Source organism: Platalea leucorodia, assembly GCF_965183815.1.
Source record: "Platalea leucorodia genome assembly, chromosome: 11".
NCBI classification, from domain to species: Eukaryota; Metazoa; Chordata; class Aves; order Pelecaniformes; family Threskiornithidae; genus Platalea; species Platalea leucorodia.
In genome coordinates, this window is record NC_138833.1 from 12,022,576 (window position 1) to 12,035,655 (window position 13,080).

The 13,080-nt window shown below is 35.7% G+C and overlaps 1 protein-coding gene across 10 annotated transcripts in view; it reads left to right on the top strand.

Annotated features, from left to right (window-relative positions):
* MAPK9 (mitogen-activated protein kinase 9) overlaps positions 1 to 13,080 on the top strand; it is a 33,026-nt gene that overhangs the window by 5,945 nt on the left and 14,001 nt on the right. For 6 of the 10 annotated variants that reach the window (XM_082323701.1, XM_082323697.1, XM_082323700.1 and 3 more), the window contains exons 3-7: positions 3,575 to 3,704; positions 4,906 to 4,964; positions 5,990 to 6,128; positions 8,287 to 8,452; positions 9,757 to 9,828. In XM_082323701.1, the coding sequence (XP_082179827.1) occupies positions 3,575 to 3,704; positions 4,906 to 4,964; positions 5,990 to 6,128; positions 8,287 to 8,452; positions 9,757 to 9,828 (566 nt within the window). Of the gene's footprint in view, positions 1 to 3,537; positions 3,705 to 4,905; positions 4,965 to 5,989; positions 6,129 to 8,286; positions 8,453 to 9,756; positions 9,829 to 13,080 lie in introns of all 10 variants that reach the window. The other 4 variants (XM_082323706.1, XM_082323705.1, XM_082323698.1 and 1 more) reach the window with 3 other exon arrangements.

Consider the following 13,080-nt stretch of genomic DNA (forward strand, 5'->3'; position numbering starts at 1 on the left):
GAAAAGAGTGCATTTTTGTGAGAACATGCCATTATTTTTAAATTATTTAGATACCCCTGTTGCCCTGCTAATAGGTGAAAATGGGAAACGCCATATTTCATTCTTCTTTAGTGGGTTGAGTGATGAGGGGATAGGCATACTAGATCTTGGTTATTAGTGTTTGGGTAAGATTTAGTATAGTGTTAATATTTTCCAGGTGTAAATATTCTTGAAGTTATACTTATTCTAGATAGCATGCAGGAATTTAGGGTGGTTGTAAGTGTTCTTCCTTTCATTAGAAGTGCATTTCTAAACTGTATGACTTAAACTGGGTGTCTGCTTCAAAATGAAGGTAGAGTAGTGTTAAGGTCAACGTTTTGGGAAGAGGAAGGAATGATCTGATTTATTGTTTTGAGAATACTTGATTTATGGAACACCAGAGCGAAACATTGCATAAATTGTCATCTTCATGTGAAACATCTGAAAACTACGTCCAAGTTGAAGAAGGTGCAAAATCTTAATTTCTCCTACAATTCCTTACAATACACAAGGGAAAGATACAAAATACTAAGTTATAAACTGTAGAAAACTCAGTGTAAGATGAGAGCTATTCTGTCATGCTTGGCTGGAAAAATTGTCAAGTCAGTAGTGTGACACACAGATGTGATGCTTTTTTTATCATCCAGTGTTTAACATAAAAATTAGGAAAAGTATTTCTGGAGTTTTGTGTGTGGATTTTATTTTTTGGTGAGAAAGTTTTAATACCACATGTGTCACTTCAGCTAGGAGAGGTCTGAATTTTGCTTTTTTTTTTTTTCTCTCAAAATATTAATGGGAAACTCCATTGGTATTACATCTGCTTAGTTTTTTCTTTGAGACTAAAATTTAGGAAAAGAAGTAGTTCTAAAAATAAATACTTAGGGAAAGCGATAAATGAAAGCTCAAGGAAGATGAAAAAGGAACTCTCTTTCTCCTTTCTTGTCCTTCATTTCCTAAATTTTCTAGTGAATCTTATTTTTCTGTCCCAGCAAATTTCTTTTGTCCTGCAATGCAGCAAAACCATGATCTTATAAATAGCACAGCTTTGACTGTGTTGATAACTTTACTTAAAATTGCAGTTGAAGAAACAGTCAGGATAAGTTTGTTACTACTTACAAACTCCTGTTTAGACAGCAGGGAAAGAGTTAGTGAAGTGGGACTGGCAGAGCAAGAGTCCGTAGTAGCATATTGCAGTTCAAAGCAAAGGTCATTTGCCTACAGAAATGAAGTGTGATTTCCTACTATAATTTAGGTCATAATGTTTCGTTAATAATTTCATCATGTATGTGGCATTACTACTCTTAATATTAAATGTTTGCTCAAGATGCAAAACTATCACAAGTGCAGTGAAGACCCTACTACAGTTCACTGTTACACCTACTACAGTCACTGTTGTACAGTGGGATAGACATTGAGATTCTTCCATGATATCAAGTGCTGAAATAATTTATAGACATTCTGTTAGTAGCCAAAGTGATAACTGGGTAGACTCTGGCAAATCCACTTTTTAAAAATCTGTGCCTGAAACAGTTGCCGTGATGAAAAAGTCTCTTTTGAATTCAAACGAGCAGGGATGGAGAAAGAAATTTAACACCAATTACATCCATGATTTTTTTTTTTGTTCATTTATGTAAAATTATGTGATATTTGGAAGTGTGATCTTAGTGGTAATAGAGGTTATATTCTGTCTTTTTTTTTCTTGGTAAATTAAATAAATACATGCTCACACAATTTTTTACCATTTTTTTTTCTTCTACTGGTCTGTTTTTAATTCTTCCCCTTGGACTATGTAGGTAGCAGACAGCTTCCTTTTTTTTTTTTTTTTTTTTTTTTTTTTTTTTTTTTTTTTGAGGTGGAATATCAGTCACTCCCATGTAGATGAGCAAACTAAGAGGTTCAGGTGGAGTTCGTCATATGTGCTCAGACTGAGCCTTGACATACACCTGATTCGTCAGATGCCAAAGGGACACTTCCCCTAAAATTGCTTCTTTGTCCACTGCTGACCTGTGGTTGACTTGAACAGCTAATTCATGCAGATCCTGTTGGTTATTGATTTTATACTAATTCCCAGGTGTAGTTAAAGTCATTAACATATGCAAAACTCTTTAATTTACATATAACGTCTTCTAGGTGAAGTGAATGCTGAAACATCAGTGCTTTCATATTTGGGAGGAAAATAATTTATCCAGTTGTCTGGCCAGTTGCCTTCCTCCCATTTTGTGTTTTGTTTTGCACAGACATAAAGACTTTAAATCTGAGAGTGATCATATCATTGAATAATGGCTTATGTATTTCACAGAACTAATTGAAATAAATGCTAGCAAGCCTTTAGTGCAAACGGCACATTGATTCAAATTTGGGATGTGCCTCCAAGAAACACAACATCTCATGGGTGAGCCCTGCTTTGTGGTGGTATTGCTTTTTCCAGTAGGGAAAGCATTGACTTGATGCTGGTAAAGTTCATATAATTTGAGTATTGTTATCACTAAGGAGCTGTACTTTTTTAAGAGTACTACGATATGATGGTCCTTTTAAGCCTGGTATCCTACATATCTTGATGAGATAGGGAAGGAGCTCACAAAGTGCTTAATTGTGCTTGGAAAATGTATGTGAATGAGAATTCTTTCTTACCCTATGAAAGTAACATTAAATGGGAATAGAGTAATGTGGGGAAATCCTTATTTAAAACTGGAGCTATTAAAAGATTGGAACTCTTGAGCAGTTTGTGGTATGAATTCACATATATTTTGCCAAATAGTCTGTGAGTTAATAATGAAGAATATTTCCACTTTAGTCTTGTTCTGGGTATACAGATAATTTAGCTTTAGATTCTTACAGCTATTAAAGGAAGCTTACAGCTGTACCTCAAACTGCAGAGGGAAGGAACAAGCACAGCTGAAAAACAAGATAAAATTAACGGTCACGTTCACTTCTAAACTCTTGTCTTGCTCCCTGCAATCTTGAGTTTTCCATATTACTCAATTCTATGTTGTTTTTTCCTCCAAAACCAGATGATGAATGTCATTTTCTGCTAGACATTAGAAGTGTTTATAATTGTAAACTGTCCACGTACAGGAGAGTATTGATGCCTGCAGAACAGATCACAGAGACATGGATGTGACTCTCCTTTAGGAAAGAGAAATTTCTATTGCAAATATTAAATGATTGTCAGTCAGCAACAGTGTCCCAAAAAAATACTCCAAATATACAGATTAGGCAACTGAAATGCTTCTTGATTTCAAATAAGCTTAGAATATTTTTAGGTCTTGCAGTTTTGAATATGAGTCTTGAGTCAGCAGATTTGGTCTTAAGGGCAGGAAGACTTCTGATCAGTGTCAGTGGCTTCTGTTTAACCTATTTGTATTTATTACAGGATGTGTAGATTTTAAAGGATGTTTTTTTTCTAAATGAAAATTAGTTGAAGTTAGTATAAACAGTTTAGTGGATATGCTTTGTTTCAAATCTTGATTTCTTTCTTCACTCCCGTCTCCCTTTTGCCCCCTCCTTTCCCTTAAACAGACTTCAACTTAAGTTGTTTGTCTTTGAAAACTTCTAGTGCTGCATTTGATACAGTCCTTGGAATAAATGTTGCTGTAAAGAAGCTGAGTCGTCCTTTTCAGAATCAAACCCACGCAAAAAGAGCTTACAGAGAGCTTGTTCTTTTAAAATGTGTCAATCACAAAAATGTAAGTTTGGCTTTATATTTCTCTCCCTCATTACTGTAAGTTGCCTAAAAAAATCAGGATTTGCTCTCTTACTTGCTGTTAGTAACCAAAGTAGTGGAAAAAATAGTGAGAGAAAGACTGGAAGGATTCGCTGTGGGTAATGCAGTTCTCCACAACGTTTGATTAAGTTATTGGGTGAGCTGTTTGGAGGATGAAATGCCAAGAGGAGGAGATTTTTGCTGTGTTGTTGGTATAGGTTTAGCATCAGTATCGGCTTTATACACCTCACCTTGCTGTACTGCATTTGCCATTTTAAGTCGTACTGGAGCAAAGCCTGTTTGGCATTGGCTTTGTTTGTGGGTTTGGCTCTTGTAACTGCACTGTAGTTAAATCTTCTGAGCTTAGGCACGATTTTTATTAAATACAGTGTTTAACTGGTGGGGTTTGCAGGGGTGCAGCACTATCTAACAATTTATTGGTAAACAGAAGTGAAATACTATGGACAATACATATATACTTCAAAATCTTTGAACCTTATAAAGTAACAAGCCTTAATGTCAATACCTCAATGTTCAAGTACAAGAATATAAGGTTTATGTGACTGTTATGCTCTGATACTAACATGAACTAGAAACATTGCTGATCACTGAAGTTGTGCACTCAGGTCTCAAACTTCCTGGAGTCAATTAGCCTTGTAGGATTGATTTTTAAGTAAGCTTTTGGTGAAGTCCAGAAGTAGCAGAATAAAAGCAAGGTGGTTGTTAAGGACGGCAGTACAGTAATTTTAGCAGTTCTTCCAGAAATAGTACATCATAATCTAAATTTAATGGGATGGCGTGGGGCACTTCTGTGTACGTGTTGTTGGACAACCTTCGATAAAATTCCTTGCACAACATGTGATTTAAAATGAGAGATTATTATTTATAGGGAAAAAAACGGGATATATTTCAGGCACTGGGGAGGGAGATAGAGAGTGTCATATAACTTAAAAAAGAAAAAAGTGGGTTTGTCCTGTCTTAGTTCCTTTGGCATACATGCTGCAGTTCTGAACTATTTCTGAATTGGCAGTTTTTCAGCACATGTGAATCAAGTGAAGCCAAGTAGCATTCAAGTTGTATATAGTAGCAGTGTGCATTTGATTTTGAATAGTAACTTCTGCAATAGTGGATTTTTATGTGAATTAAAGCGGAAGTTTCTTCTAATGTTTATTTTTATTTTATAGATAATTAGTTTATTAAATGTATTTACACCACAGAAGTCACTAGAAGAATTTCAGGATGTGTAAGTACTAGATTTTTGTTTTAATTTTCCTGACAAATACTGGCCTAAGCCCTGGAGCTGTATTTCCAGTATCCTACAGACTTCACACTTTGAAAACAGAGGGTAGCTAAAGGCTGAATTTAGCCTTTAATTAGTCTTTATTTCTAGATTTCTTTAAGAAAGACCAAGAAAGGTCTTTCACTACATGCATAAGATGGCAGCAGGAACTAAAAAACCCAGTTATTTACCTTTTATTCATGTTTGCCATACTTTGCTGATTGCATATGCATCTGGTTTCTGTGCATTGTCCTTTAGCTAAATGGGTCATCTCAGGATAATAACTTGGTTGGGATAACCTGACATCTTTTTTTTTGCCATAGCAGTCACATCAGCACAACAGTATTTTTGGCCTCAATTAAGAACTGAATGTATTTCGTTTTTATGCAAGCTATGTCAAAGGGTCTAGAAAGGATTCATGGTGATTTAATTGGGGGGGTATTCATAGGTTCCAGTGAATATGCTGTTGTGGTTTGTGAATGGGGCTCTTGGGTAAACAGGGGAGTGTGTGTGTCTGACGGGGGTAAGCAGATGATATTTTAACTTGAAAACGAATCATTCCTTCTTAGTTCTTACTGTGCTTTTCTTAATTTTCTTAATTTTTTTTTGAATTAAAATACAATGAAAAGCATCATTTTTGAGACATTGTAATATCTGCAATTTCTGCATCAACTTCAGTCAGTCTTAGTTTTTCATGCTGCATATATTCAGAATTATTCTTCTGTATTACTGTTTATAAAACTAGTGGAATTCTAATCTCTTGTGATGGACTATTGAACACTTAATTTTTAACAGTAAGACTATTTGAATAGATAATAATTTAATTTTTACACTGGTCATGCATGTTTTTTTTTTTTTTAATCATAAGCTTTTTGACACTTATGTTAGCAAAGTAGTTGGCTTTTATTAAACATCTCTCATGCTAAGCTTAAACCTGATATGAAAAGTAAGACTTGAGTTTTCTTAATGCTTTCTTTCTTGTGGTTTAGATATTTGGTTATGGAGCTGATGGATGCAAATTTGTGCCAGGTTATTCATATGGAATTGGATCATGAAAGAATGTCTTATCTTCTTTACCAAATGCTATGTGGAATCAAACATCTCCACTCAGCTGGTATCATCCACAGAGTAGGTAGTATTAGATCATTACCAATACTTTTTATGAACACAGATGTTCTTACAAAACAGGGGGGAAGGCAGGGGGTTGTTATTTCTTAAGTTTATATTTCTTTCATTCATAAGAATATTATTAAACCTTAAGATTGTTTCTAGTTCAAAGATAAAGACTGCATTGTAAATAGAGCTAACCTGATTTAAGACCTGTGGATTTAACTAATGCTGAACTGATTAAAAGATAAAACATGAGTACCTGTGGACCTTTCAAATTACTAAAGAATGAGTCTTTAACATGTAATATTTACCTCTATCCTTGGAAATATTCAAAAGCTGTCTGGACATGGTCCTGGGCAACTGGCTGTAGGTGGCCTTGCTTGAGCAGGGGGGTTGAACCAGATGACCTCCAGAGGTCCTGTCCAACCTCAACCATTCTGTGATTCTGAAAAGTAAAGTTTGAAAGAAAACTTTATCCAGTTCTAGTTTAATGCACTTCTTTCCTTTATGTTCAATCCATAAATATAATTGAAAAGCTGTATAAATTACAACAAATCTACTTCCTTACTTTGCTGAAAAAATCTACCATGAAAATACTGTGGTATTAGCCAGGAAGTTATGTATAGTTAAGCTAAGTCTGTACCCAGATAGTCTTAGTACTGGGCTTTCCTAGAATTATGGAGTGAGGTGCGTAAGAGGCTGAAGCAGGGGAGGGCTGGAACTCCTGCTGAACTCCACCTGACGTGTTGACTGTGATTTGGAGCTAAAGGGGAGACACAATATTTGCTGAGAAATTTAAGCTTAGAGGAGGGAACAGGAGCAATAGGACAGAACTGATACCGGCTGAACCATGAAACGGGCAGCGAGAGGAACCGCACTGTGAATAGCTGAACAGAGGTGTGAAGTTTGTTTGAATGGAGAGGCTAAAGTGGTGAGCATTAGGTTGGGTTAGTTTGGGCCCAAAACAAAATGACCTTCCTGGAGTGAAAACTCTTGATTAGGTGAGAGATTTGGGTTTGAAAAGAAACGAGGCTAGGAAGGGAACAGAGCTGGGACAGTTCAGAAGGAATGGAATAGGAATTACATCTAGAAATTACTCAGAGAGTCTGTGACCAAATAGAGCTTGAAATAATGTACACAACTCCCACCTCTGTTATGAGTTGATGAACAGTGAAATCTGTTATCCTTCACGTGGCCCAGCATTATAATAAGAGGAGATGACAAAAAATTTTACTAACAACTACTGCAAATAATTGTTCTCAAGACAAAAGTCTGAGTACAGGATTAGAAATTCCAGCCTAGCTGATAGTAAATGCAGTAGCGTTCTGCAGAAGATTTCTTGCCTTCTGAAAACATGCAAACCCACGTGAACTATTTGCATGTCCCCATCTCCTTTAAGAAAAGGAAGTTCTGTACCTGAGAACATGGTTCGTGTGGTTGAAACTAAGTCAAATACTTGAGCAGAATTAAATGTACTAGTACATCAGTAATTCGGCTACTTCTGATTCTTTATGAATAAAACCCAATTATTCTAGTTTTCCCTAACTGTGTATTCCTTTGGGTGCAATAACGACTGTTCCTACGAGGTGTATCTCCTAAAGTGTTTTATTTTTCTCCTCACTCAGTGGGTAACTTTGTGTTTCCACTACATCCTAATTCTAACTGTGAAATTTGCTAGTCACTCTGTGCGTGTGCCTTATCTGTCATTAACACACGCACTTGGTAATGCTTTGTGTGTTGGGATACTCCTTTTTCCTACAGATACCTGACTAATTTATGATGTTGTCTTTAGGATCTGTGCCCTAATAATGACAGTATTTGGAACAGTCATGCAACTACTCATAACCAAAATAAGTCCACTTAATGTGTTAAAGGAAGCAGATATGTGTACACATTGTGCCTATATACAGACCCTTATGTAACTCACTATATTGTCAGTGCACAACTGGGTAAATTAAGACTCTGCAGACAACTTTGAGTCTGGTTTTCCTGGAATTTTTTGGGTACTTAGCTGTGCAGCATTTAACTTATCTCCAGTCTGTGTATAAATAAGCAGATACGTCAGAGCAGGAATATGCAGTTGTTAATGTGAAGTGAACTGGTGGCATATATTGACTGGGGGGGGTGTATTATGCTGTATGTTGATCCTTCCTTAACTGAACTTATTTCTTGTTAGGATTTGAAACCCAGCAACATAGTAGTAAAATCAGATTGTACGCTCAAAATCCTTGATTTTGGACTGGCAAGAACAGCGTGTACTAACTTTATGATGACTCCATATGTAGTAACACGGTATTACAGAGCACCAGAGGTTATCCTTGGAATGGGATATAAAGAGAATGGTAAGTTGCTAGAATGACGCTTTAAATCTTTTGTCTAAAGCATATCTGTCTCAGAACATAACAGCTTTAAAAGGTGGGGGGGAGGTGTGGTTTCCTCCTGCCATTGTCTGTTGTTAAAGTATGTTAATCATGGTATTGGGAATAATAAAAATTACACTAATAATTTTGGAGAATATAATAGTTTTCTGCTCTGTGTGCCTATCTCCATTTAACATATACTGCTCCCTCTCGCCTGTTACTGTTATTTTTTCATGTGTTGTCATGTTGTCTTTTTGCCATTTTTTTTATCCTACAAAAAAAAACCTGTTGAGACGCTTATGCTGGATGATGTTAAAAAAATTAACAACCATCGATCTATAAATAATAAACCCTTCTATCAATGTGATTTTATTCTGAAGCATCTTCTTTCAACAGTCTGTCCCCTTTTGCATCTCTGATTACTTTATTAAAATCTGTTTCAGATCCCTATGATAAACCATGTCTTATACTCTCCTAAATCTGCATAGCGCTCAAAGAGGCTGGGTGTTATATTATTAAAAACAACACAGCTATAATGTATTGAATGCTCAGTCAAAAAATTGCTGGCTAGGAAATTGTCCTTGACTTACATTATTGGGGGTTTTACCTGCTGATTTTTTAGTAGCTGTGGAATAATATGCTGTCTCCTCTGGACTTCTATGCTAGTACATCTTTTTGCTTTATCACAGGGGCTTGGGGATACCATGCCTTTTGTATACATATAACTGTGGCTGTGTAACACAAGGGACTCACAGGACTTTGCTGGGCCACTGATCATGCAAAAAACTTTCATTAATGCACAAGGCAGCTTGTTGTAGAGCAAGTGCTGATGTGGATCAGAACTTTAGTAGAGGATGTTCTGGATGGGACAAAAAATAATTATCTGCAGGACTGTAGGAATACAGTGTGAGCTTAAAAATAAATAACTGTGGTATTTAAAAAAAACTCTAATCTTTTGTCCTTGTTGCACCTAACATATGATAGTGGATATCTGGTCTGTTGGGTGCATTATGGCAGAAATGGTCCTCCATAAAGTCCTGTTCCCAGGAAGAGATTGTATCCTTCTTCACGGTTGTTTCAGCAATGTAAACACTGATTATATTTTACAAAATGCTAATAACAAAATTTAGCAACAGTCAGTCGGTGTTGATATGATTGAAAATTCATGTTAGCAGTTTGGTTTTCCACATTGTTGTGTTTTATTGTAGATGCTAGATGTTTTTGTTTGTTTTCCTCACCTTTGTTCATGATACTTCATAATTTGATCATTTCATTTTTACTTTCAGTTGATATCTGGTCAGTTGGGTGCATCATGGGAGAATTGGTGAAAGGTTGTGTGATATTCCAAGGCACTGATCGTATCCTTCCCTAGTCATCTTTGAATCCCATTCCACTTCCAACAGAAACACAATTATTTTGATCTGTATAAGTACAAAAGCATAAGCGATATTTTCAATAATATATATTTTAATAGATCTACTGTACTATTTGAAATTAGTGTCATTAACCAAATTGTTGAGCTTTCCATTTTGTTTTCTTAGTAGACTATATTTAATGTAATTTGTACTGGTTGAATCCATAGAATTTATATTAAGAGCTTCAGCTTTTGTAGCTTAAAAAAGGATACTGTTAGGTTTAAAAAATAAATATCAGTAAGTATATTTTTTTACTCTTGTTCTTTGTAGATAAGTGTTACAAACAAAAGCCTCCAAAGTTACTTTTTACTATGCATGGATTTTGCTTACTATTTGTTTGAACAGTAGACTCATATTTTTTTTTTTATTGTACAATTTTTTGAGTTTCAATCAGATTTTTTTCTTGCTTATTAGCACTTGCTGGACAGCAGTGTCCTAACTGCAAGCACACTGCATGAGAAGTGTTTTTTATTACTTTTATTTATTATAAAAAGATAACCTTTTCTTTTTGGAGTTTTTTTTCATTCTATGAAAAATTTATTTTGGGCTCACTTTTTCTATAAGATTGTTATTCCTCCATTCTTCCCTCCAATACTTTTGACCTAAATTTGTCTTCATAAAATTCTGCTTTCTTGTACAATAGTAATTGTGGGAAATTTTACTGTATTAAAAGCAAACAAAACCCTCATATATATGTTTTCATGCCTTAGAGATTGGAAATCTCAATAATGCATCACTGGATCACAAATAAGTTTTTACACTGTACTAAGTGAACGGAAGTGATCATAGAATCATAGTCATTAAGGTTGGAAAGGACCTCAATAAAGTAAATGTTCTTTGAAGTTTTGATGTATTTCAGAATACTTCCCTAGAAACAAAATTTAAAGCATTTGACTCATTTTCAAGTTCCAATTATAAAAATTTGAGCTAAACCAATTTCATCCTTTATAAATAATATCTTAAGAAGTAGTAGTGTTGTAGGACTAGACATGCAACATTGATTAGTAAATAAATAGAATCCAGATGATGTAGTTAAACCACAATTGCCAGTTATGGCTGTAGGTCATAAGAAGCTATAGCTACTTGTGGTCAAAAATTTTGAAGAAAGTATAATATTTTTGCTTGTCGCCAAGGAAAAGTTGAGTCCACCACTAAAAATATCAAGTGTATGTTCACAGAATCTTTTCATAGATGCCTACATATCTTATAGAGGAGGACTTTCAATTTTAATGCTAAATTTCACGACACTAATCTTCAGCAGTTGATCATGCATTATTTAGTAGTACAAATGATTAATTGTTAAATAAATCCTTTTGTTTTCCACCTTTCTTCCTTTATATACTTATTGTTTTACCTTTTGAAGCCTTCAGACCAACCTAACACAATTCTTCATGTATGTTATGTGTCTTTCACCTGCATGTTAGCATGGACTATTTTGATTTATTCATGAATAAATGAAGGAAATTTTGTCCATACTTGTTGAATATGCAAGTTATCACTTGTGGTTCTCTGGAGGTCACTGAAGCTCCACCAGTCTATGTTTCAAGGAGTCTCCTGCCCCGGTATCTTATCAAAGTGCACAGCTATGCTTACAGGGCTTTTTTTCCTCTTGCAAGACTTGCAGTTCTCTTTAATGTGAAATACTGATAACTGTTTGTGGTGTTGAAACTTTTCCTGACTGATAACTGCTTCAGTCAGATGGTCGTCGTCTTTTACCTTCAGCTGCAGGATTGTTTTGAGAGTGTGGTTTGTGGGGGACGCTGGTGTTCATGGCTATGAAGCTTTCCATTTTCTTGTGTTGTTGTTTTTTGTTTTTTTTTTTTAACTTAAATTTTAAAATGTCTTAGTATTTGGCGATTTAGAGCAGGGAACCAAGTTCAGCATGTTGCCTAATGATGTGCCCTTGACTATCTTCAGGAAAACCTGCTCTTAGACTCAGTAGTTTGTATTTTCCCATATGGTCGATGGGGATTGCCAGGGTACTTGCAGCAGTGCTCTGGGTGGAATGAGATGCTCCGCGTTGCCAGGGTGATGGATGCACTGAGCCTGCTCCTGACTGGTGCTATGGAGGACAAAGAGGGCTCTTACAGTTACTGGTCTGAGTTACTGGCGGTTGCTGTTGCACTGGAAATGACAAATGTAGAAAAAACAGGCAACGTAGATACCCAAGATGAAATAATGGAAAGTCTAGCAGCACCAGAGCGTTTTTAATGCTCTTTCCGCCCAGGTGGTAAAGGAAACTAATTGCCTGACTGATACAAAAAGCATGAGGGGGTATTCATGCTTTGTTTGGAAAAATCATGCTTCATTGTGATTATAGTAAGGACACTGTTTTCAACTTTTCTTCCAGAGTCCCAAAAAGTAGGCAGATACGCTTGGCACGGGCTAAACTTCTGGTTACTTTTGACCTTGAGGTCACTAGAACAGGAAGGGTAGTTTTACCTGCAGGTTGCAAGGTTATTCACATGGCATGCTTTGCGTGCTTTACATTGAAATCAAGGTTTTCTCCCATTTGGGTTTCTGATAACAGGCTTAGCTTATTTCAAGTCCAACCCTATATTGGGGATTTCCTCACCCCCACCCCCCCAGTATCTGTAAAGCACTTTGAAGCAATCCTACTGAGACATTGGTTTTTTCCCATTTTTTACCACTAAAGTGGGATAGGTCATTAAGTTTTTCTGCCCTCCCTCCAGTGCTCTGAGACCACAATAGACTGGACTGTAATTTAATTAGCTGACTAGCCAGACTGCTGTTACTCAAAGACAAAGCATCTTCTTGACTGTAGATTGGTGGACATCTCTCCGAAATCAGTTTTCCAGCTAGGAACAAAATTTCCTGATGTACGTTAAAATTTTTGTTGTGCTTTGTTTTAGCATGAGAGTTAACAATATTGAATTCTTTTTGATTTTGATATAGTTTTTTCCATTGGAATGTATTCAATAAGCAAATATAATTTTCAATCTTTGTATCAGAAGTCTAAAATCTTAGCCTGAAGCAATGACTATGCATATATTTCTAGTTGTATTCTTGGCACATTAACTGAAATAAAAGCACCTCAGTCTTTTTTAAATAAATCTTAATTCATAGTGCAGCAAACTTGTTGTTTTGTTACAAAATCTGTCTGTAAGAATGGATAGGTTGAAGTGCTAGATTATGAATTTAGCTATGAATGTTTGCAAGGTCCATGGTTAGACT